We start from the raw sequence: 23,843 nt of genomic DNA on the forward strand, positions 1-23,843 counted from the left end.
TTAAGCGAAATTGCCCAAAAAATTCATATTAAACGAAAATACCCAACATTTGTGAAATGTCTAAACTACCCCTGTATATAAACAAGGCAAAATTTCATATTTCCCACTATGAAACGTCCACTTTCACTGTGCATTTCCAAAGAAAAATAGACTTTTTTCCCACTGTGAACCGTCGCCCACTGTTGTCCCACTGTGAACCATTTTTTCCGTGGATTTTCTTGCTTTTCGCCGAGCGAAAATGGTCAAGAAGGTTAGTATATCTTCCCTAATCTTGTTTGAATCAAGTTATTGTTCATATTATTGAGATTTGAGTTAGATTTTGCGGTTTGAAATATTAGGGTTTCGATTTGTACAATGCTTAATATGTTTTGATTCTTGGTTGTTTTCGTTAAATTTGTTGAGGGGTTTTGTGTTATAGACTATGTAAATTCAATTTATGTTGAAATTGGAGGCCGAAATGACCGATTTTTGGTTGAAAAATCGGTCCGAAGCGTTCGGCACTTCGACGCTTTTCCACTGTGACGAAGAACAGTCCACTGTGACAGTGGGTTAGGGGGGTTAAGCGGATTTTTTAAAAACTTAGGGATCTGGTCGTAATAGTTTATTCCACTGTAGGCGTTTCTAAAATTTCCCATTTAACAGTGCACTGCTGGGAATAACAGTGGGTTGGGGTGAAAATTAACTATTTTGAAACTGCAGGGGCGGTAAAGATTCAAAAATTACTGAGGGGGCAAGGGATAAATCTTGGACCTGTTTGTAATAGAAATTTTCTCAGGGGGTAAATTGATATTTTTCACATCCAAGGTTTCTCGACGTGTAGTTTTCGAATTTTATATCCGTTTTTTCTGTTTTAAGATTTTTCAATATGTAGTTTTCGAATTTGAGAAACGTTTTTCGATTTTTGTGCCTTTTGGAGACATTTTACAATGTAATGACCTCGTATTTTTCGATTGTTGTCATTCTAGGGTTTTTCAATTTTTAGAATTCGAATTTGAGTTCCGTTTTTTTGAATTTTACCATTTTACGATATATCGACTCGTATTTTTCAGATTTCCAAAGGATTTTTCGATTGTTGCCATTCTAGGGTTTTTCAACTTTTAGAATTTGAATTTCAGTTCCGTTTTTTCGAATTTCACCATTTTACGATATATCGACTCGTATTTTTCAGATTTTCGAAGGATTTTTTGATTGTTGCCATTCTAGGGTATTTCAACTTTTAGAATTCGAATTTCAGTTCCATTTTTTCGAATTTCACCATTTTACGATATATCGACTCGTATTTTTCAGATTTCTGAAGGATTTTTTTATTGTTGCCATTCTAGGGTATTTCAACTTTTAGAATTCGAATTTCAGTTTTGTTTTTTCAAATTTCATCGTTTTACAATATATCGACTCATATTTTTCAGATTTCTGAAGGATTTTTTGATTGTTGCCATTCTAGGGGATTTCAACTTTTAGAATTCGAATTTCAGTTTCGTTTTTTCAAATTTCACCATTTTACGATATATCGACTCGTATTTTTCAAATTTTTGAAGGATTTTTTGATTGTTGTCATTCTAGGGTATTTCAATTTTTAGAATTCGAATTTCAGTTCCTTTTTTTCCCTTTAACTGTTTTACAATCCTGAAATCTTATTTTTAAAATTTTTCAATCACCTTTTTTATTGTTTTGTATTTTTTTTCTTTTTATGATTTTTCCATGAAGACATTTGCTTACATATTTGCTATTTATGAATGACTAACGAATTTTGTAAATTTTCGCAGGATATTTCTCGCAAAAGAAGACGTGTTGAATCCCCGATGAGTCCAGACACTTTCGAACAGATCTGATATATCGTGCATAACGCACAACATTATCTAGGATTACGTCTACACTGACCCTGGAGCAACTACGACTATTTGAGAGGACATGTTTCGGGTATCTTCTTTGTTTACCCGAGACCAAATTCTCTGGTATATTAGTTCATTCATTTCTACTATGGCAGCTACATCGATTCTCTGTCAGAGACGAGTTTTGGTTTCTAATTAGCGGGGTTGATGTTCGTTTTAGCTCGTTTGAGTTTGCTTTGGTGACAGGTTTTTTGTTTAGCCGACGCATTGATATTTCTTCATATATTCCTCACTCCTCCAGACATAGGATCAGAGATACGTACTTTCGAGGTTGTCCGAAGGTGTAGTATCATGACCTAGAGCATGTTTTCTTGTCGAAGCCGTGGGGGGATGACGATATTGACGCAGTCAAGATGGCCTTATTGTATGTTCTTCACTTGGTTTTGTTAGGGAATGATCGACGAAAGAAGGTGTCTTCAGAGTATTTACAGTTGATCAATCATCTGGACGGGTTTAATTCCTACCCCTGGGGTGTCCCCGTGTGGCAGATGACATACGAGTCTATGTCACAGGCGAGTGATAGAGTATGCTCTGGACGGATGCCTGAGATGCGTAGATATGACCTCTACGGATTTCCTTTCTCATTTCAAGTTAGTTTTAATTTATTGATTATATATATTAATTTAAAAAAATATGAATTGATTTATTTAAATCGTAAATGATTATATTGCAGTATTGGATATATGAGACTCTGGACACGTTACACGATTGGATTGACCTTGTTGATCCCTATTCGTCCCCACGAATGTTTAGGTGGCGTACACGAGACGTCCCTAGTTGGACTCATATAGGTCATATTTTCACTGGTGATCCAATAAGTACTAGTTAATTAATAAGTCGATTAATTCATTATATTATATTTTGATGATGAATTATATATCTTCATCATGAAGGAGGATGTCACATTCCCTCTTCGTCCATCATCGATCGAGGAGGGTTTATCATGGTACGCTGAGATTCGTGAGTACACCGGTTTACCCGATGCTGATTCCTTCTCATCTTCTTCGGATCCAATTGCGACTACAGACAGGGCTTCTCCAGCCTCAGGACCTTCAACTCTACCTATCGAGTCTTCTGAGACACATGAGAAGCCTATTCAGCCTCCTGTTATGGAATAGCCTGTATGTACCCCTGCAGTTCAGAGCCCACGGACGACAGACCATCCTGGAGTGGAGGACCATCCTAGAGTGGAGGACCATCCTGGAGTGGAGGACTACACTACCCATCATACCACCGAACAATGTTCCCCATTCGTAGCACCCAATATTTCTACATTAGATGCTATATTAGCGTACTGGGGTGCTACGATTTTACGTGAGATATCGAGTTTTTGTGATGATATCTCTTCCCAGATGACTCGATTACGCGACGATATCTCTTCCCAGATGACTCGATTAGAGGATTGTATGACTCGTTTGGAGGACATCGTCACACGTACATATCCAGCCCCCGTCGCTCAGGTTGTAAAACCACTTCTAATTTATTACTTATAAAAAATGTCTACAGTATTATTATTCTGACAACTATTATTACATTTGTATAGGAGAGGGACGACGATATCCGATCGACATCCCCCATTGATACCGCAATACCATCTCATCACCCACACGAGGTCCGTATGACATTTCAAATTTATATTTATTGTTAAATGTCATTATTATATTATAGTATTGTTATATATGAAATGTCACTAATTAAGTTATTATTACTATTATCTTAGGGTAGTCGCTAGGAGGACACACCAGTTAGCCCTTCTATTGCATCACCTGTCCGAGCTGAGGTATGTCACTTATCAATGGAACTTTATTTTTATGATTGTTCAGTTTTCGATTAATATAGGGTATATATATTCGTATAGGGTCGTCTTCATGAAAGTCATCCGGTCGGATCTCATATAGGTTCTTTAGATCCTCCACATGAGGTATGATAATTATTATACATTATATCGACTTTTCGATGTGATATTATATTTTATATGAAATATCATTTACCATTTTGTCCTTTTCATGCATATAGGGAACCGGTATTGATATATTATCGATCGAGGGTTCTCCCCGAACACCTTCCCTGGAAGTTGAGGTTAACTTTTTTTTTTAAAATGTCATTGATTGATCTGTCTTTTCAATTATATTGTTTATTTAATGATGTTTTGACTCTTTTTTAGGACGAGCGATTATGGCTACTTGCTGATATCCTGAGCTCGGCCAAAAAGATAGTAAATATTGGTTCACAGGAGGAGGACTTCCAGGAGGACGATTTTGAGGCCATCCATATTGAGGTATATCAATCATACTTAGTATATAAATATTCATATATATTGGTCACTGAGATGTTCAAAATTACAATTTTCTAGTCCATCGAGGGAGCACATGTGGTGGACTTGACCGTGATTCAGGATTCTCCAGCTAAACCTCCTCTCGCATATATGAAGAAGGTAAAATAAATCGATTAATGCTAATTGTTACGTATGATGAATGATGAATTAATTATTTTTTGGGATCATGCAGATGATTCGTACAGCACGTGGCCAGATCGTCTGGAAGGGTCTGCTGGTTCGCACCCGGTATACGAATCCACTCAAAGGGAGGGTGAAACGGTAACTTAGGACCATTCCATCCTCTGCCTCAGAGCGTGAGGAATCTTTCCTCACGTGGTACACCAAAGCTGCGGCTTCTGACGCACATGATATATACTTCATCGGGTTGAAGTCAAAGGATAGTTTTTGGTGGCTTGTGGTAGAGTTGCCCCAGTGGCTGACCGATGATGTAAGTTGTCTATACTATATAATTCGGGAAAAAGTTTGATATATTTACCAATAACTAACACATGTGAACTTGTTTATATCATTTTAGCATGTGGATTCTTTTTTGGCTTTATTACGTTGGCAGCAGGACGAGCACCGAGCCACTGTTTCCCAGCATTGGATGACTGCGCACACATTCTTCGGAGGCCATATTGAGATGGCTTGGAAGAGTTGGCAGACTACACTGATTGACGAGTTTGAGTTTTCAGGGCTCTTCACGAGGATGGTTGACGCAGCTTACACCTCAGGATTGTTGTACAAACCATGGGGGATGGTTGATTAGGTATAGTATATATATATTTCTATTACATTGAATTGGTTGACGACAATGATAATTAACTAAAATTTGTCACTGTTTATAGGTTTACATCCCTATAAACTTTGACAACGCACATTGGGTCACCGAAGTTGTAGATTTCCGAGAGTGGTCGATTACGGTATACGATTCGGAGGTATCATATTCAGGGAATATGGGGACTCTTGAGCAGCACATGCGACTGTATATGACATTCATTCCCGTGTTATTAGAGGCGACGAGTTTTTGGATAGCTTCTGGGAGGACTCCACGACGTGATTCCTTCACTTTGTATTGAGCGACGGATGTCCATCAGCAGGGAGTGGGCTCCGGTGACTGTGGCATGTTTATGTTACGGTTTTTTGAGTGTTTGGCTTTGTCACAGAGCATCGATTTTCCCTGGGAGTCGTCTATCTCTATGCGTCGACGTTTAGCGTTGCAGTTGTATTTTCACGGTATCGAGTAGCTCATGGATGTATATTTAGTTACCTCGTTGTTTATTTATCGTTCTTCATATGTTCGTATGTATGTATTTATTGTATGTGCATATGTGTATGAGCATATGTGTATGATATACTTTATATGTGGTTAGATATGGATATGTATTTGATTTCATTCTATATGTGATTTGAGTGATGTTACTATTAAGCATGAGTCGATATCTCGTAAAACGATGAAATTCAAAAAAACGGAACTAAAATTCGAATTCTAAAAGTTGAAAAACCTTAGAATGACAACAATCGAAAAATTCTTCGAAAATCTGAAAAATACGAATCGATATCTCGTAAAACAGTGAAATTCGAAAAAACGAAACTGAAATTTGAATTCTAAAAGTTGAAAAACCCTAAAATGGCAACAATCAAAAAATTCTTCGGAAATCTAAAAAATATGAGTTGATATCTCGTAAAACGAAACTGAAATTTGAATTCTAAAAGTTGAAAAACTCTAGAATGGCAACAGTTAAAAAATTCTTTGGAAATATGAAAAATACGAGTCGATATATCAAAATGCCCCCCAAATTTTAATAAGATTTCGTTTGACCCCTCAATTATATATTCCTAAAATTTCATTGAGAAATTTGTAATGCTCTTATGGTTATTAATTAAAAATTAAAATGATATTTTTGTACTTTAGACTTAAGCATCAAAACAATATTGTTTTGGATTTTTTAAAAATTTAAAAAAAAAAGAAAAACAAATAAAACAGTTGTTTATTATGGAAACCTGTAAAATATGTGTTTAATATGTTTCGGGTTTAATAATATGTGAATTAAATGCGTTTTTACTAACTAATCCCCCCACTTTTTCTTTTTTTGGTTGCAGTGACTAAAGATGAAAACCTTCTACATCGTAATTAAAATTTTATAATAAAAGGGCCATTTTCTCTAACGTGTTAGAGGGAAATTGAACCTCACTTATGAGTTTTTATATACTAAGGGAAACGAAATTCATTTATAAGAACTAATAAAAATTTATTCTGTTTGCCATGGGAAATTTCCTGGATGCATGTACACATCAAGCTAGGAATTCATATATGATGAAGTCTTTATGATCATTATCGTGAACAATATGCAAATAGAGAACTATTCTCTACCCTATTGAGAAGTTTTAGTATTTTTCTTTTCATTGAATTTTCGCATATTTATTTGGTGGAGTTTACTTCCACCAATATTATTGAATTTTAAACATCTTGATTTGTATTAAGATTTCTGTATTATGAGTTATACAAATACGGAAATTTTTCGAAAAGAAAATGTAGAACACTGAATCAAATATACCTCTTGCAGTACTTGAAGTTCCTCACAACAGACTCCCTCGGATTTCTAAATTTTTTTATTTTTATAACTCTGTCTCACTTTACGCAGTTTATATTCTAATGGTAGATTAAGAAAAAAAATGGTAAAACTGGTAAGACAGTAGGACAACTCAAAGATTATGGCAGAAAAATATCAAGATAGGTCATATAAAAATTTGGGGAAGGAATAATTGAATGGCAGTCAATAAAATGGTGGCTTAGTAGTTGCATCAAACACCATCATTTTGTGATCCACAAAACCACATCTTTTTGTTTAGTTAGAAATAAAAAAAATAGAGTTGTGTAAGATACTCAACAATTCATGGGTCAATTTTGATTTCTTAGAGAGATGAATTAAAATTAGACCAAGACCCTACTAGTTCCCCCAAAATTTCAACTAAAGTACATCCAATATTTGTCAATTCAGATGGAAACCAGAACTGATAATCGGATACCTAGTGATTCTAACTCTAATCATGTAATTTGCTCTTAACCCTGGCAGAGACAAAGCCACAAGGGGTTGAAGCTCCCACTGACTTAATAATTTTAAAAAATGTACCCTTCCTCTTATGTTAATTAACACCCTTTACTACCTTTATTTATTTTCTAGTAATTTATGAGAAACTTTTTTTGTAAAAAAGTATTATTTCAATTAGTAAGTCATCAAAGTGAAAAATAAAATCTCAAACATTGAGTTTTACTAAAGTTTAAACTACGAAATTGGAAATAATTTTCAAAGTTATTGCACCCCACAACACTTTCAATGTCTTTTGACAAAATTATGTGGATAGAAAAAAAAATTTCCATGAAATTTGCCACCTAAACATGTCTAATTTGCTATAAATATGTCTATATGATCAATATACCATATTCTCAAGCATAATCAATAAAAATGGCTGGCAAGTTCCCATTTGTGTACTTTCTGGCAACCTTGCTTTTAATTCTCCTCTTCTCTTCAACGGTTCTTCCTTTTGCAGAAGCAGCAGAAACCAGTGAGTCAATATTCTATATATATTTCTCTTCAAACTCATATATTTTCTTTAATTAGTTCATTTAATTTAAAAAAATAGATTTGTACATTGTCAGTGAGTGAGTCTATGCTTACGCTTGTGGAATCACCACAAACAAGTGAGCTTATTTCTTTATATTAATTTCCGTCAATTAATGTCTCTTTGTATAAAATAAATTCATGAGTGTATTCATAATTATATAAGTTATATGATACAACTGATAACAAAACAATAATTTCGATGATTTTTGTAGAAGAGAAGACGACAGCAGCACATGGCCATATGATTAATAAAATTAATTACTCTATTAAAATCAGTGTTATAGGAAGCCCCTCGCCACCTGACAATCATGGTAACGTTCCTAAAAATCCCATCAATGCCCCATAACAAAGTGATGCATGAGGTGCCGAGTTGCTCAATCAATCAGCTTTTGCTATTAAAATAAGTGTTTCCTTAATGTATTTGATTTTTAAGATTCCACTCCAAGTTGGTTTATCATGTACGCTATTTCTGTCTACATATAAATATTATATATAATTTATTTAAATGTTGTTTACATAATGCCTCCTTATTATTCCTAATTAATATCAGTCGTTTTCTTTAGTTTATAGCCAATTCATGTAATACCTATGGTTTCATAGTTTTCTCTAATCATAAGAGTCGATTTAAAAGAAAATTTATGTTGTTAGATTAGGGTTTCCTTTTTCCTCTATCAAGTATCATGTATGAGGTTTATTGACAAGACCACCTTTTTACGGTTAAGTTTTAATAATTAAATTAAAAAGAAGGACAAAATATTGTATTCATTCGAAGAATGGAGGATCCAAATTTAATTCGGCCATACAAAACCATTGAAAGAAAGATGAGAAAAAGATATTTTGAAAAACAATCATTCTATATATATTTTTTAATTTAATTCAAGGATATTTAAATTTAATTTGACTATACAAAACCTTTCAAAGAAAGATGAGAGAAAAATTGTCTTTGTACAGTTAAGAGCTAATTCAAATATATTTAAATTTAATTCAGCCATACTACTGGACTGTTGACTCAATTTTTTCATCCGATAACAATAATCGCATCGGCTTCTGCAAGCAACTTAAACCCCAAATTTGACTATGCCATATACTTTTACGTCTGGAAATAATACCGTTTTAAGCATTTTAGTTTCCTGTTTATGTCTATCTTATGGGAACTATTTTACTAATTCAAATATCAAACAAAACCTCTTAAACTATTTATATATATTTAAGCAATACTACATGTACATATCATCATATAATTAGATGATTTTGAATTAATGATAAAGTATGTGCATATAGTTTTATTGCTTATATTTTGTAAATTTGTTTAGCAAATCAAAAGCTTTGTGATCATAATATTTATTAGTTTGATTTTCCACAGTATTATGTGCACATATTTTGCATTATGTGATCATATTTTTATCAAGAATTTATAACTTTTGGACTTATCATTATCCATATCTATCCATATCTATTTATATGATATCATTTTGATCCTTATTTTTTGATATTATACTATGCTTGATCAATGAATAATTATTATGATCATTATCTTTTCATATGATTAGACATGTTAATTAGGTCAAGCAAGCTTCGGCATAAAAAAAATCATTTTTGGGCATAATAAAATTTGGGCCTTGGGCATGCTTGAACAAAAAAATTTCTCTGTTAAATTATCGGGCTTAGGCTTGAACAAAAGTTGTTCAAGCCCAAAGCCCGATAAGACCCAAAAAATATAATGTTAACTATATTAATATTATTTTTAAGTGGTGTTTGTTAATTTGTTTCATGTTTGAACTTGAAAATAAATTTAAAATAAGTTTGAATGTTATATACATAGGTGTAACTAAAAACTAAAGTTTAATATCTATAAATTTATAACCCATCAATACACACACACACACACACACACACACACACACACACACATATATATATATATTATATTATAGACTATTGGTGTTTATGGCTATGGGCATATTATCTTGGCACTTAAAGCCTCCGTCGGTCCAAGCAAATCGGCGCTAGGTGGTCTCAGTCCGAATCTGAACTTTGTTTTAAATTCGGGCTCCTGATTTTATTAATTAATCTTTGTCGTCCTTTATTTATAAATTCCTTGATTACACTAAAGTTATGCAAATAGTAGTACTATATACATAAACAATGTATACAATTTTATACAAAAATAATGACATGTCATTATATGATTGAATATTATTTTATCTCTAATTTTGAATTATCTAATCATATGATGATACGTTATCATTTATATACATTATTTGTACACATAATTTTATTACTATAAAAAATGGTTTATTATCTAATGATTCATTCTAAATTCATTTACAAAACAATGTTTCATTAAATCTAATGTATATTCAAAGTAATGTAAGTATAAAATTAAATATGCGTTATCAATAAAAATTATTTTATGTTATGACATCGGATATTGGGACATTTCCCTGTAGTGAGAATTAAAAAGCTGGTAAATGATGGAATACCTAACACAGGCTTTGATATTAGTGTGGAGGCAAGTCAGTGCCATAATTCCACAAAATTTTAATTGGAGTTTAATTATGTGTTATTCAGATTTTGTTCATAGATACATGATTCAGTTTTCTAACACTATGAATTCCCTACATATTTAACCGAATTAGCTATTTGGCTAATCAAATATGTCACTTTACTTTAAAAAAAAAAAAAAGAATGTCACTTCACTTGGCCCATCCTTTTCTGTAAAACATAATTTTCATCAATGGAGTAAGCAGTGAGGCATAAATAGTTTAGATTTTGAATAGAAGTTTATATGTCGATTGTAAGAGAAATCCTAAAATTCAAAACGCCAATTTTTTTTTTTTTTCAACAATAACTTCTTACACATGAAAATCTTCATACAATCTCTAGCCACCATAAACCTTGAAATGTGATTCCACGAAGTTTGCATTGCATCAATATAATCTATAAAACCTTGCCTCTCAACTAATGGAAATGATTGCTCCTCAACAATTATCATTTTGGCAAGCATGGTCGTAGCATGCTCTTGACTAAATCTTTAAGTACATAGACCACTATTATCCCCTTCCTCTCCTCTGATATTGGTCTTTAACGAGTGCAGGAATTTTCTGTTTTATATTTATATCCTAGTTAATAACTATGAGGATAGGAAAAACATGTCAAATGCTTGTATATCACAAGCCTAGTTAATAACTATGAGGATAGGAAAAACAAAACGCTATGAGAATTATATAAGTATAATATGGTAAATGGTGAAAGACACGCTTATAAAAAAGGGTTAAAAAATTCAGACATGGACAAAATACTAAACTTGTATATATGAGATTAATATGACACATTGTCAATATTACGTTTTTTAAAATACGATAATATCAAATATAATTTTAATATTTTTCATAGATCTTTTAGTTAACAATTTAAATATAAAAGTATTTAATTAACTATCAAACTTAATATAACATAATATATAATCAAGATTTAATTATTATAAAAAATTATAGGAAGAGTTTAAAGATTTGGAAAACAAAAAATTGGGTTCTTTATTTTATATAGTTATAGCATTATGGTAATTAATTGAAAATACAAAAGATATTTTCGTACTTTAAAAAATTTCATAAAAAAAAGGGCAAAATACGCATTTCATATGGGAAATGTATAAAATATATAGTTAATACATTTTGGGTTTAAAAATTCAAAACGATATGCTTAAAACACAAATTAAATGAGAACGTAGATTAAACGTGAATAATTCATATTTTTACTAACTGGGATCACAAGTATCATTTCCGACATTGTATATCAATATGTTCGCGTAATACATGCAATTCATGTGTTCAATCTTATTAGTTGTCTCATTCACGATTTTCTCAAAATGCAATCACACATAGGACTTCGAAGATTGTCTAGAAGAATTATAACAAATTTCATAAAACATGACAAAATTTGTGCCAAAAAGTGAAAAATTCGTCTCAAAAATTCAATTGTGATGAAAGATCAAATTGTCAAAAAATGTGCGTTACCAAAGAGTAATATCCATGAAAAAGAAAATTGTCCCTAATAGCCCATCATTAAGGATGAAATGATACACATTTTGGGACAAATTTTTTTGTCCATAAATGAATTAACTTTAGTCTCAAATAACTCTATTTTGTCCCAAAAAACACACATTTAGAGGCCATGTTTTTGATTATACAATTAATTGGGAACAAATTTGTTTGCCCTTGAATATATAATGAATTAGGGACAAAATTTGTTGTCCTTAACTATGCATTGAATTGGGAACAATTTTTTTTATCCTTGAATGTATAATGAATTAGAGACAATCTTTTGTCTTTGTTGTACATTGAATCAAAGACAAATTGTTTTATCCTTGAATATGTAATGAATTAGGAACAAAATTTTTCCTCCTTGCTTGTATAATGAATTGGCAACAAAATTTTTTGCCTTTAATTGTGTAAGGAGTTGAAGACAAATTTTTTTGTTCTTGGCTGTATGATAAATTAAGGACAAAATTTTTTTCCTTGATTAAGTAATGAATTGAAGACAATTTTTAATGTCCTTAATTGTGTTATAAATCGAGGACAAAAAAATACGTCCTTAATTGTATTGTAAATTGAGGTCAAGAGTTTTTGTTCTTAATTATGTTGTGAAATTGATACGAGAATTCTGATCATAAATTAAAATTAATAATTATATTAACCCTCAAAATCCAACAATTCAACTAAAAAATATTAATCATATCAAATTATTACTATTACAAATCAACTAATAACATTGCAAAATTATTACTATTACAATTGTATTAAAAAATATTAATCAACCAATACTAACAAAATATTGTAAATCTATAAATGTAATAGTTAAAACATCTAATTATATATCTATCTTGTATTACCACAGGAAAATACAGACCTGCGAATGTCATTGTGCTTATGAATAGATTCTATGGCCAGCACACTCTGACCAATGTAAAATCTGGCCACAGTTCCAGTCAAGGTCTCATCTCTCATCAGCAAAATCATGATGTCCCCACCTGGTATATATTCCATAATTAATACAAGTACTCAGCAATCGCACGTTAAGAAGTTCAAACAAAATAGTAGAAGGACATGATAAATTATTCCACTCCATATCAGCAAAGTTTGTTTTTACCATTATAGAAGAATCCCAAATAAGATGAGATTAACCGTAGTATTAACTTTTCTTTTATGCACCAATTCATTGTAAGACTTGGTAATTGCAGAGTAATTATGCACATTATCTCATTATGAACATCGAACAAAAGATAATAGATACCAAAATGTTTCCTTTTCTTATATCCTGGTCAGGGGAATTACTATAATAACTAGAGAGATTTACCATTCCACAATGTAGCAAGTACCTTGACAGAAGTTGATCAGGTTCTTTGGCATAAGAAATAGCAAGAACTGTATGCAGCAAATCCTGGTCAATATTCTCAGGCACTAATCTCACAGACACTAAGGGACCACCTGCAAGCAAGAAAGTGGGATGTACAAATTCAAACATTACCCAGTTTATGGGGCCGAAAATTAGTTCCATTCCATAACCTTTCCTCAGCAACACATCCAGAGCAACATAATCAGGTGTTCCAACATTTTGTCTTTGGATGTACAAATTCAAACAATCTATGCATGGACATCTAATATCACATTCCCTACCAAAATTGTTTTCCACAAATTTCATGAAAGATCTTGCTCCTTTCACGTATCTTTCAAACCTTTTTTTTTTTCCATTAACCAAGTCTTACCCATGATTAATACCTATTAAGTGACCCAAAAAAAAACACTTAACAAAATAAAGGACCAATAGAATCAATGTAACTAGCCACTTCATGTTATACAAAGAAACATGCAAATTTAGAGAGGAAAAGATTAAGAACTCACCAAAGAATCTTTTGTTGTTTGAAGACCTAATCCCTGCAAAGTAAAATAACAGACAATGAATTAACATATCACATTGCTTATCCTAAAAATAGATATAGCAAGATACACTTACAACCACACAAGATACTGTTAAAAAATGACATAGCAAGAAACTCTCTCAGGTTGCTGTATGATTGATAAATAAAGGTCAAATCAAAACAAAGATGGCAGATGTCTTAGCTTAAGCAGATAATATTTAACAACTGTTAATATGTCAATTAGATAAACCGAGAGAATTATGTGTTGTAACAACACATAATTCAGACCCTTCATTCAACGAAATAATTTAAAAATAATTAATTCAGACCCTTCATTCCATTAGGTACTGCTTAATACATATTTTGGGCTACTAGTCAGTTCAGTGAAAAAATTCTTTACTTTGGCAAGTTGTTCATAAAAAATGTGAAAGTAATTGGTTGAGACTGACTAAAACTAGTACAAATAATTAAGCTTTGAAATCTAGATTACTCAGACTTCAACTATTAGTGGACACATATGCTGACACTAGGTTATTCAGAGCTTAAAGAACAGACTTCAACTATTAGTGGGCAGAAATTAAGCATTGAAATCTAGAAGATTTTAGCAGAAACTAAAGCACTAAAATACAGAGATGGTGACAGTATTTCACATGTAATACAAGCAAGTTATTATTCTAGTATGACAGGTTACACGGAAATCATGGATGAGAATGTGGAGACATTACACACAGAACCACATTTGCAATAATGCAATCATGAAGATAAAATAAGATCTATTTAATTAAATTCAAATACAAAACACATCAAATCACATAAAACTGAAATTCATAAATACATCATATAACAGCAGAAATCATACACTAGCAGAAGAAAAAACCTAGAATTGGTTAAAGAACAAATACTTGACCAAAAAATAACGCATCATTCATTCAAATTTGAATCCAATGAAAGCCTACCATTAATCTTCACAGCTATGATTTTCAAAAATTAAAGCAAATAGTCATTCTAGCACTATGTTTTGTAAATGGAAGAGAAGAGAGAACGAACCTGGATTTACGGTTCTTCAGAGGATTGCGTGCAGTTGAGTTGGGAGATTGGGGGAAATTTAAAAGTGAAAATGTGGTGTTGTTTTGGAGTGGAAGTGCGGTTCCTTGATTTTTATAAGAAGAGAAAGGAACCAAAATGAAAAAAGTGCTCTTATTACTTGCTAGAAATTCTTTTAATTCTTTTATAGTTTACGGGTAAGATAGATAATATTATTTTACATAAAGATCAAAATGATACATTAATTAAGCAACACTTACGCATAAATATTTTTTAGTTTGAGTTTGAGTTTATTGATTTGAAAGCCAAACTGAATCAAATATTTTCTAAAAGTAAAAATAAGTCTTAACTTATTGGGAATGAAATTAAGTTTTTGTTCCCTAAAATAATTATTTTAAGATAAAATTAAGATATCGTTCCTAAAAATAATATTTTAGAACAAAATTAAGATATTATCCCTAAAAATAATAAACCTTACTTTTTTTGAGAGGAAATTTTCATTTTATCCCCCAAATTTATCATTCTCGGATAAAAATAAAATTGTCTCTAAAAGTGACATTCTAGAACAAAATAAAAATTGTCCCTAAAAATAAATTATATATTTTTGAGGACTAAATTTAGATTTCGCCCCTAAAAGTAATATTTTGAGGTAAAATTAAAATTGTCCTTAAAAATAAATCTTATGTTTTTGGGCACAAAAATCATTCTATGATAAAAATAAAATCGTCTCTAAAAGTGATATTTCGGGACAAAATTAAAATTATCCCTAAAATTAAATTTTCTGTTTTTGCAAATGAAATTTTCATTTCATCCTCTAAAATTATCATTCTAAGACAAAAATTAACATTTAAGGATACAATTAAAATAGTTCTTAAAAATAAATTCTACATTTTTTGGAACAAAATAAAAATTGTCCCCTAAAATTATCATTTTGTGACAAAAATAAAATCATCGCTAAAAGTGACATTCTAGGACAAAAAAAATTGTCCCTAAAAATAAATTCTATGTTTTTGGAGAAAAAAATTAAGATTTCATCTTTTAAAATTGTTATTCTATGACAAAAATAAAATCATCCTTAAAATGATTAGTTTGAAACAATATTAAAAATGTCCTTAAAAATAAATTTTAACTTAGTGGAGACAAAATTAAGATTTCATCCATTAAAATAATCATTTAGGGATGAAATCTTAATTTTATCCCTAAAGTTATATTTTGGGATGGAATTAAAATCGTCCATAAATTGAATTCTTGTTGTAGTGCAGTAACCATAGTATTTGATGTATAGTCTTTAGAAATTATTATGCATCTCCACATATTTATCTTGACTTAAAAAAGTAATCAATTGCAACTAATGATCACTCATTGGCAAGTTGTTTATATCCACTTGCCCATGGATGCATGGCCAAAAAATAAGCAAACCCAGGTAATTCTAATGACAACACTTCAAATCAAGTTAAAGTAATTAATCATAGGCCAATTTGTTTAGAACAAAATTAGTATTTCATTTTCCATGGGAAATCTCCAGGATACATGTAAACATCTAGGAATTCATTTATCTGAAGTCTTTATGTTCAATAGCGTGAACAATATGCAAATAGAGAACTGTTCTTTACCCTATTGACAAGTTAATTTAGTGCCTTCCTTTCCACTGATTGTTTTCATATTTACTTATTTCACGGCGTTAACTTCTACCAATATTATTGAATTTTAAACATACTGATTTGTGTTGTGGTCTCTTTGTAGTATTAAGATATCTGTATTATAAATCAATACAAATATGAAAATTTTTCGTGAAGAAAATGTAGAACACCGAATAAAATGTACCTCTTGTAAATGAAGATCCTCGCACTGGTCACTACACTACAAACTATCTAAGATCCCTAAATCTTAATATTTTTCACTTTGTCTTACTTTACACTGATTATATTATAATGGTAGATTAAAAAAATAAATCGTAAAACTGGTAAGAAAGTAGGACACCTCAAATAGAAGAAAAAGTATTCCATATAAGACGTTTGATTACTGGAGAATCAATCAAAGCAAACCCAAAAATTTAACAATACCCAAATGAAAAGCTGATAAGAAGCAATGAACATATCCGTGATGAAAAATTGGGAAAGAATCGAAGGAGATTCAAGGAAGCTGAGAGGAATAATCAAATTTTACTTATGTAAAATTTTGAGATTAGGGCAAGAAATGTCGACGTTAGTCATATAAACTTTTCGAAAAGGAATAATCAAATCACAATATAAAATGGTGGCTTGGTAGTTGCACCAAACACCATCATTTTGTAATCCACAAAACGGCATCGTTTTGTTTAGTTAGAATTATAAAAAATGAATGGCAAATACTCAACAATTCGTTGGTCAGTTTAAACTTTGAAATTGGAAATAATTCCCATCCACCCCAAAGCACTTTCAAAGTCATTTGCCAAAATTACGTTCATAGAAAAAACGTTTTACATGAAAATTGGCTTCCAAACATTTCTAGCTTGCTATAAATATAATCAATATACCATATTCTCAAGCATAATCAATAAAAATGGCTGGCAAGTTCCCATTTGTGTACTTTCTGGTAACGTTGCTTTTAATTCTCCTCTGCTCTTCAACTATTCTTCCCCATGCAGAAGCAGCAAAAACCAGTGAGTCAATCTTCCATATATATTTCTCTTCAAACTCATATATTTTCTTTAATTAGTTTATTTAATTTAAAACAATGGATTTGTACATTGTGAGTGAGTCCATTCTTACGCTTGCGGAATCACCACAAACAAGTGAGCCCATTTCTTTATATTAATTTCCGTCAATTAATGCCTCTTTGTATAAAATAAATTCCTGGGTATGTTCATAATTATGCAAGATATATGATACAACTGATAGGTTACGATTATTATGATTTAAAATAACAAAGCAATAATTTTTGTAGAAGAGAAGACGGCAGCAGCGCATGGCCACATGATTGATGGAATTAATCATTTTACTAAAGCCAGTGTTTCTGGAAGCCGCTCGCTACCTGACAATCACGGTGATAAAAATCCTATCAATGTCCCATAACGAAGTGATGCATGAGGTGGCAAGTTACTCAATGGATAAGCTTTTGCTATTAACATAAGTGTTTCCTTAATGTATTTGGTTTTTAAGATTCTACTCCAAGTTGGTTTATCATGTATGCTATTTCTGTCGACATACAAATATTATACATAATTTATATAAATGCTGTTAACATAATGCCTTCATATTATTCTTAATTAATATCGGTCATCTTCTTTAGTTTATAGCTAATTCATGTTATATCTATAGTTTCACAATTTTCTCTAATTATAAGAATTGATTCAGAAGAAAATATATATTGTTAGATTAAGGGTTTTTTTTTTCTCTATATAGTATCATGTATGAGGTTTATTGACAAGATTGCCTTTTCAACGGTTAAAGGCAACTTGCAAGTTCTTGGCTCAAGCTCCAACTTGAGATAAAACAACCAACTCATACTCAGCGGGACAAATTACTCTTAAATCTCATAACTAATATATTTATCAATAATATTTAAAGTCATGGTGTAAGATTTTAGTGGTATAAATGCAATATTTTCAACTTCTAAGAGTGTATTGATATTTTATTTTAGCCAAGTCACAAGCTTGCAAACTCATTAAGCTATGCAATAACAGGCTGGAGCTCGATAATAATTTATCCAAGTCGCATGCAACTCAACTCGTTTATAACCCTATCCAAACCCATTTCGTTATAAAATTTCTAACCATAATTCTCATAATTTAATTAAAAAACCTTTAATGAAATGTAAAATAAAATGCATTAAAATTTTATAAACAAAATCAACAAACTTCATTCCCAGTCTTAATAATTGAATTATTTATCATATCATAAATTAAAAATCTAATTTTTATATTATGTAGCATATATTATATCATATTGTAACATATATTTTTATAAAATAATAATAATAAAATAGTAAAACCATTAATTTATATATCATCACTTAGAAAATATCAAAAACATCTTTAAAATTTTATAATTTCTCATATGTACCCTTATTATGTCAGTACTTTTCTAAAAAAGTGTATCAACTTATATCAGTGATATATATTGTTTTGTACAATAAATTCATCTTATTGTGCCAATTTTTGATACACATTAGAATATGCATAATTTTTTTTACATGTTTTGTATCTATCATATGATATATATCATATATTATAAGATACATATAATTATGTATACATTATTAAACTATTTTTATAGATTGACAAAATTACCTTGCATCATTTAATAAAATTTAACCACCTTGTTTGATCTTAGGGATTAGAATAACTTTTTTCCTGATCTTACTAGATGACTAGACCTATAAATTTCTTCAAACTCAAGGGGGAAAATTTACTAAGGCCAAATGACTATTTCCTGCCCAAGATAATTTTCACATTTTAAATTTTAAACAGTGAAATTTTCACCCATCATTTATTTATGATGGAAAATTCTATTTTATTTTACTAAAAATGACCATTTTATCTTTTAATTAAAATTACAAAACTTTAGACCACTAAAATTATCAAAACTCTAACTAATTTTTTAAAATATAATTATTATTTTTAAAATTATTGAAAAAATATTAAAATTTTGAAAATACTTGTGAATTTTTTTAATTTTCAAAATTCTTAAAATTTTATATAACAACTTTAATATTTTAAAAAATTATAATTGTACTCAAACATAAAAAGGAAAACAAAAAATAGCCATGAGCATTTTCATTCGCAAATAGGGTTAGATTCAAATCGAGCCCATTCGAGCTCTAGCTAGAGCTCGAGCTCGGCTTGAATGAGCCTAAAATGAGCCAGCTCTATACAAGCTCGAGCCAACATGTTTGAGCTTGAGCTCCTTGTCAAATTTACGAATTAAAAATTTTGATATGAAATGACATCGTTTTGATTAATGTATATTAAAATGATGTCGTTTTAATAATGAATTAGTTAAAAGCTCAAGTTTGAAACCAAACAAGCCAAGTTCGAGCTTAGTTTTTACGAGGATGAGTTTGGCTTAGCTTGAATCCAACTCTATTCGCAAAGATGACATTCGGGAATCTTGAAAATAGAATAGTGGGAAATTTTCATTTAGCAAATCTTGGAAGGTTTTAGGGAAATAGTGTTTTGGCGGCTATTAATCTCTAAAGTTGGTGGCAATAAGTAGTTGAGTTTTACTCTTCAACTTTTTTCGCATGTTCCTAGTTTTCATCGACAAAAATCTCAAACTAAACCAACAAAAATGCTTCAGATTTGCTCCATTTTAACTTCTCAACGAAGCTTAAGACCGTCCAAATTCTCCCCATTTCATTCTACCCGTTGTGTTATTCAGCAGCTGCAGTTGAAGCTGAGAGAACTATCAGAGAAGGCCCTAGACACGACTGGTCCAAAGATGAGATCAATTCCATTTACGACTCTCCTGTTCTCGATCTCCTCTTCCATGGAGTTGGTTTCAGTTCTTAATCTCTTTTTTACAGCTTTAATTTTTGATAGATTAGTTTTTGTTTTGAAGTCCGTTATTTACCTGTGTACCAATCTTTTTATTGGTTTATGTGATTGTGTAGACTTCTCAGTGTGATTATTATGGTAAATTGGTAAAGTTAATTTTGGTTGTGCGGCTGTTTATGTGCCAGAGCCCTTGGACCCCCGAGAAAAATTAATCAATAGGAAGGAAAATCCATCGACTGACACATTGTCTCCACGTGTATGAACGGCAAATTAGCTCCAAATAAGCCTACGGTATTGAGGATTACTGGTCTCTTGAATCCACTATCTTAGAGGACCCAGTAGACCTTTAAGTCCCCTAATTGTTAAGAGTCAAGTGGTAGCTTAATGAGTTTGGTGTTCTGTGCAAGGTTTTTCTAGTTTGCTTAAAAAGTTTCTTGTTTGATGATGTGACTTCTAATGCAACAGCTGTTATAGAATTCTTGAGGTTTTTTTTTTTTTTTTGTTTTGATAACCAAATTGTCGTCTCCGCATATGGGACCCTGGACCATGAAATTTTATGGGTTCAGGGATTGCCGCCAAAGCAGTTTAATTTTCAAATTCTTGAGTTAATTGGAGGTTGTTTCTGATTTTAGGCTCAAGTTCACGGACACGCTCATAACTTTAGGGAGGTGCAGCAGTGCACGCTCCTCTCTATCAAGACCGGTGGGTGTAGTGGGGATTGTTCGTATTGTCCTCAATCCTCAAGATACGACACTGGAGTAAAAGCACAAAAGCTAATCACTAAGGAAACTGTGATGCAGGCAGCACAGAAAGTACGAAGTTTATTTTGTATCGAGTGACTCTTTGTGTCCTAGCTGTGTTGCTAAGAGATCTTGAACTAAGGTGTCAGCACGTAATTATGTTTTCCCTCACAGTGGTAATTATTTGCTATCTCAGTTACTTGCAGTATATATTAAGACAGAATACTTTTTTTAACTAGTCAATGGGGTTGAGTGAAAGAGCAATCATTCCAGCTCTGCTCCAACATAAACAATCTGTATAACTTTCAGACAAATTGATCACATGAATATTTTTCTTAAAAATGACTCTGATTGGTTGGTTATAGTCTCGAATTAGTTTTTATTTCAAGTTGATCACATGAATATTGACTATTGGTTGATTCATGTTGTATTACGTGTAATACAATGCTATAACCATGGTGTCAATATCTTCATACAATGCTATAACCATGGTGTCAATATCTTTATACAATGCTATAACTATGGTGTCAACATCTTTACTTATTTTATTAGGCAAAGGAGGCTGGCAGCACACGTTTTTGTATGGGTGCTGCATGGACAGACACAATAGGGAGGAAGACCAATTTCAACAACATCCTTGAATATGTGAAAGAAATAAGGTGACAAGCCAATATTTAAGAAAAAGTTATTTTGGTAAAAGAAGAAATTGACATCTGGTTGTACTTGAATACCTTCTTTAACATAAATGAGTTCATTATACCATACTGTGGAGACACATTACCACAAATTTATCGAACAAGTGAGAGTTGTATTCATACCGCATGAGTTCTATTTTCTTCTTATTGACATATTTGTTTGTTTATGTTTATTTTCTTCTCATCTTGGAACTATTTGGAAAGGACTTCAGATCATAACGTAAAGCCATGTGTTGAGGAAAATTTAACTATGTTAATAATAAAAAAGAACTCAAAAATATTATCTAGCACTTCCAGTCAATTTATAACATATGCTCTGCTACCGTTCATCCTTTCTGTTTAGCAAATGTGTCTGTGGACTGGCACTGCTGATTTATATTTACTGCCTTTTCAATTGACTTTTTTTATGTCAATTTTGTTGATCATGATTTTTTTTTCTTCCCAAATTGAAAGAAAGACTATAATGCACAGGTGTCCGTTTGATTTTTTTTGGTTCTGTGAAATTCTGACATTTCAATAACCTGTGTTAGGCTTTTTATCATATTCATGAAAACGATAATCTGTCTTCTGAATTTGCCATGTACTAGGGAAATGGGGATGGAGGTGTGCTATACATTAGGAATGCTGGAGAAGCAGCAGGCTTTAGAACTCAAGAAAGCAGGCCTTACAGGATATAACCATAACCATGATACCTCAAAAGAATATTATCCAAATGTTATCACTACAAGAAGTTATGATGAGTGCATGGAAACACTTAAACATGTCTGTGAAGCTGGGATTAATGCCTGTTCAGGTGATTTGGTACTAAAGTTTGAATTTGGTATCTTCTTAAATATTTTGTATGTAAAGATATTTTATCTGGACATGTCATCTGGATTAAATTCGTAGAATACTGAAATCCACTTGTGGGGGAAAATATGAAAGGGACACTATTGTATGATAAAATTTCTTATATTCCATTAATTGGGTTTACATCATTTGCTACTTTTTTCTGTCATGGTCATGTCATTTCAACAATATAATGTAATCATTGTAAACAAAAATAATAATCTAGAAAATAAATTATTTTTTGAGTATTTCAAATGCTCCATCATAATGGGTTTCCAAGCTTTTATTCTAAAGTGAAAAAATATGGATCTATATCATTAAATTCTTCTTCTACCATCGTTTTGAATTGATCATGTGTCATTTGCGCTTTTGGCTTATCAATTTAATATCTTTTCTAGGCTCCAATTCATTAAATCTTGTTTGAGTTGTATAAAACTACATTAGGATAGAATCAAGTTATATTAGGATTAGGAAATCTAAAATAGGAAATTAGGATATTGCATTTCCAATTATAGTTTATTGTAATAGTATGTATAAATATATTTTATAGACTATCGATATACAAAAAATTCAATTTATTTATCTTTTCACATGGTATCATAATGTTAAGTTAATCAGAAACCTTAACAATGTACTTTCCGATGATTGCTCCTGACTAATCTTAGATTGCCCTTCTATTTGTATCAGATCAAAAATATGAAACACCAACTTGATTGTCTCTCTCATTCGCAAAACCCAAGAGGCACATCACCATTCATTGTTGCATGTACCTCCACACACCACCCAATTTTTTGGCAACTTTCTTTACTAATCTCTATCTCTTGGGAGCGTAACACCTCACAGTCAGCACTATTGGACTCATAGGACATCAATTAGCAAAACTCTAGAGCCTTATCATCGTTTGTCATCAGTCTCACTATCACTATCACCAAAAAAGCTTTTCTCATTGGATTTTCCTTTCTATTCAGATTTCAGTCTTTTCTAAGTCAATTTCAAACTCCTCCAGTAAGGCTTCTTTAGAAGCTTCAAGTTGCCATTGCATATGGTCAATAAATTCTTCAAGTTGCCATTGCATATGGTCAATAAATTAAGTTGTCATTGACAAATTAAGTTAACTAATTCTTCTTTAATAAATTAGGTAAGAAATTTCTTTTTTAGATACTAGTGATGAATACGATGCAACCATTCTTTAGATTGGCACAATTCTTTCTATCAAATATAATTAATGTTTTTGTATGGAATCAACAAATAATGAATCAACAACTCAGCTTAATTATGACTAATACTTCAACATTAAATTACATTAAAAGT

The 23,843-nt window shown here is 31.4% G+C and overlaps 1 protein-coding gene and 1 pseudogene across 1 annotated transcript; both read left to right on the top strand.

Annotated features, from left to right (window-relative positions):
• The window catches only part of LOC123205679, a 30,016-nt pseudogene extending 25,527 nt beyond the window's left edge, over positions 1 to 4,489 (top strand).
• A 12,845-nt stretch (positions 4,490 to 17,334) lies between these two features.
• Positions 17,335 to 22,681, top strand: LOC123205680 (biotin synthase, mitochondrial-like). The gene is made up of 6 exons (XM_044622699.1): positions 17,335 to 17,434; positions 17,719 to 17,817; positions 20,052 to 20,266; positions 20,902 to 21,081; positions 21,562 to 21,668; positions 22,292 to 22,681. The coding sequence occupies exons 1-6, from the start codon at positions 17,335 to 17,337 to the stop codon at positions 22,590 to 22,592; spliced, it is 1,002 nt and encodes a 333-aa protein (XP_044478634.1). The 3' UTR covers positions 22,593 to 22,681.
• The last annotated feature ends 1,162 nt before the right edge of the window (positions 22,682 to 23,843 follow it).

The sequence above is a fragment of the Mangifera indica genome, unplaced genomic scaffold (assembly GCF_011075055.1).
Source record: "Mangifera indica cultivar Alphonso unplaced genomic scaffold, CATAS_Mindica_2.1 Un_0012, whole genome shotgun sequence".
Classification (NCBI taxonomy): domain Eukaryota; kingdom Viridiplantae; phylum Streptophyta; class Magnoliopsida; order Sapindales; family Anacardiaceae; genus Mangifera; species Mangifera indica.

Excerpts from the sequence above, each read along its gene's own strand:
- LOC123205680 (XM_044622699.1), top strand. The coding sequence starts at position 17,335 with ATGGCTGGCAAGTTCCCATTTGTGTACTTTCTGGTAACGTTGCTTTTA. Across the intron at positions 17,435-17,718 it reads TGCAGAAGCAGCAAAAACCA|AAGAGAAGACGGCAGCAGCG; the intron begins GTGAGTCAATCT and ends TAATTTTTGTAG. Across the intron at positions 17,818-20,051 it reads CTCGCTACCTGACAATCACG|AAACCAACAAAAATGCTTCA; the intron begins GTGATAAAAATC and ends AAATCTCAAACT.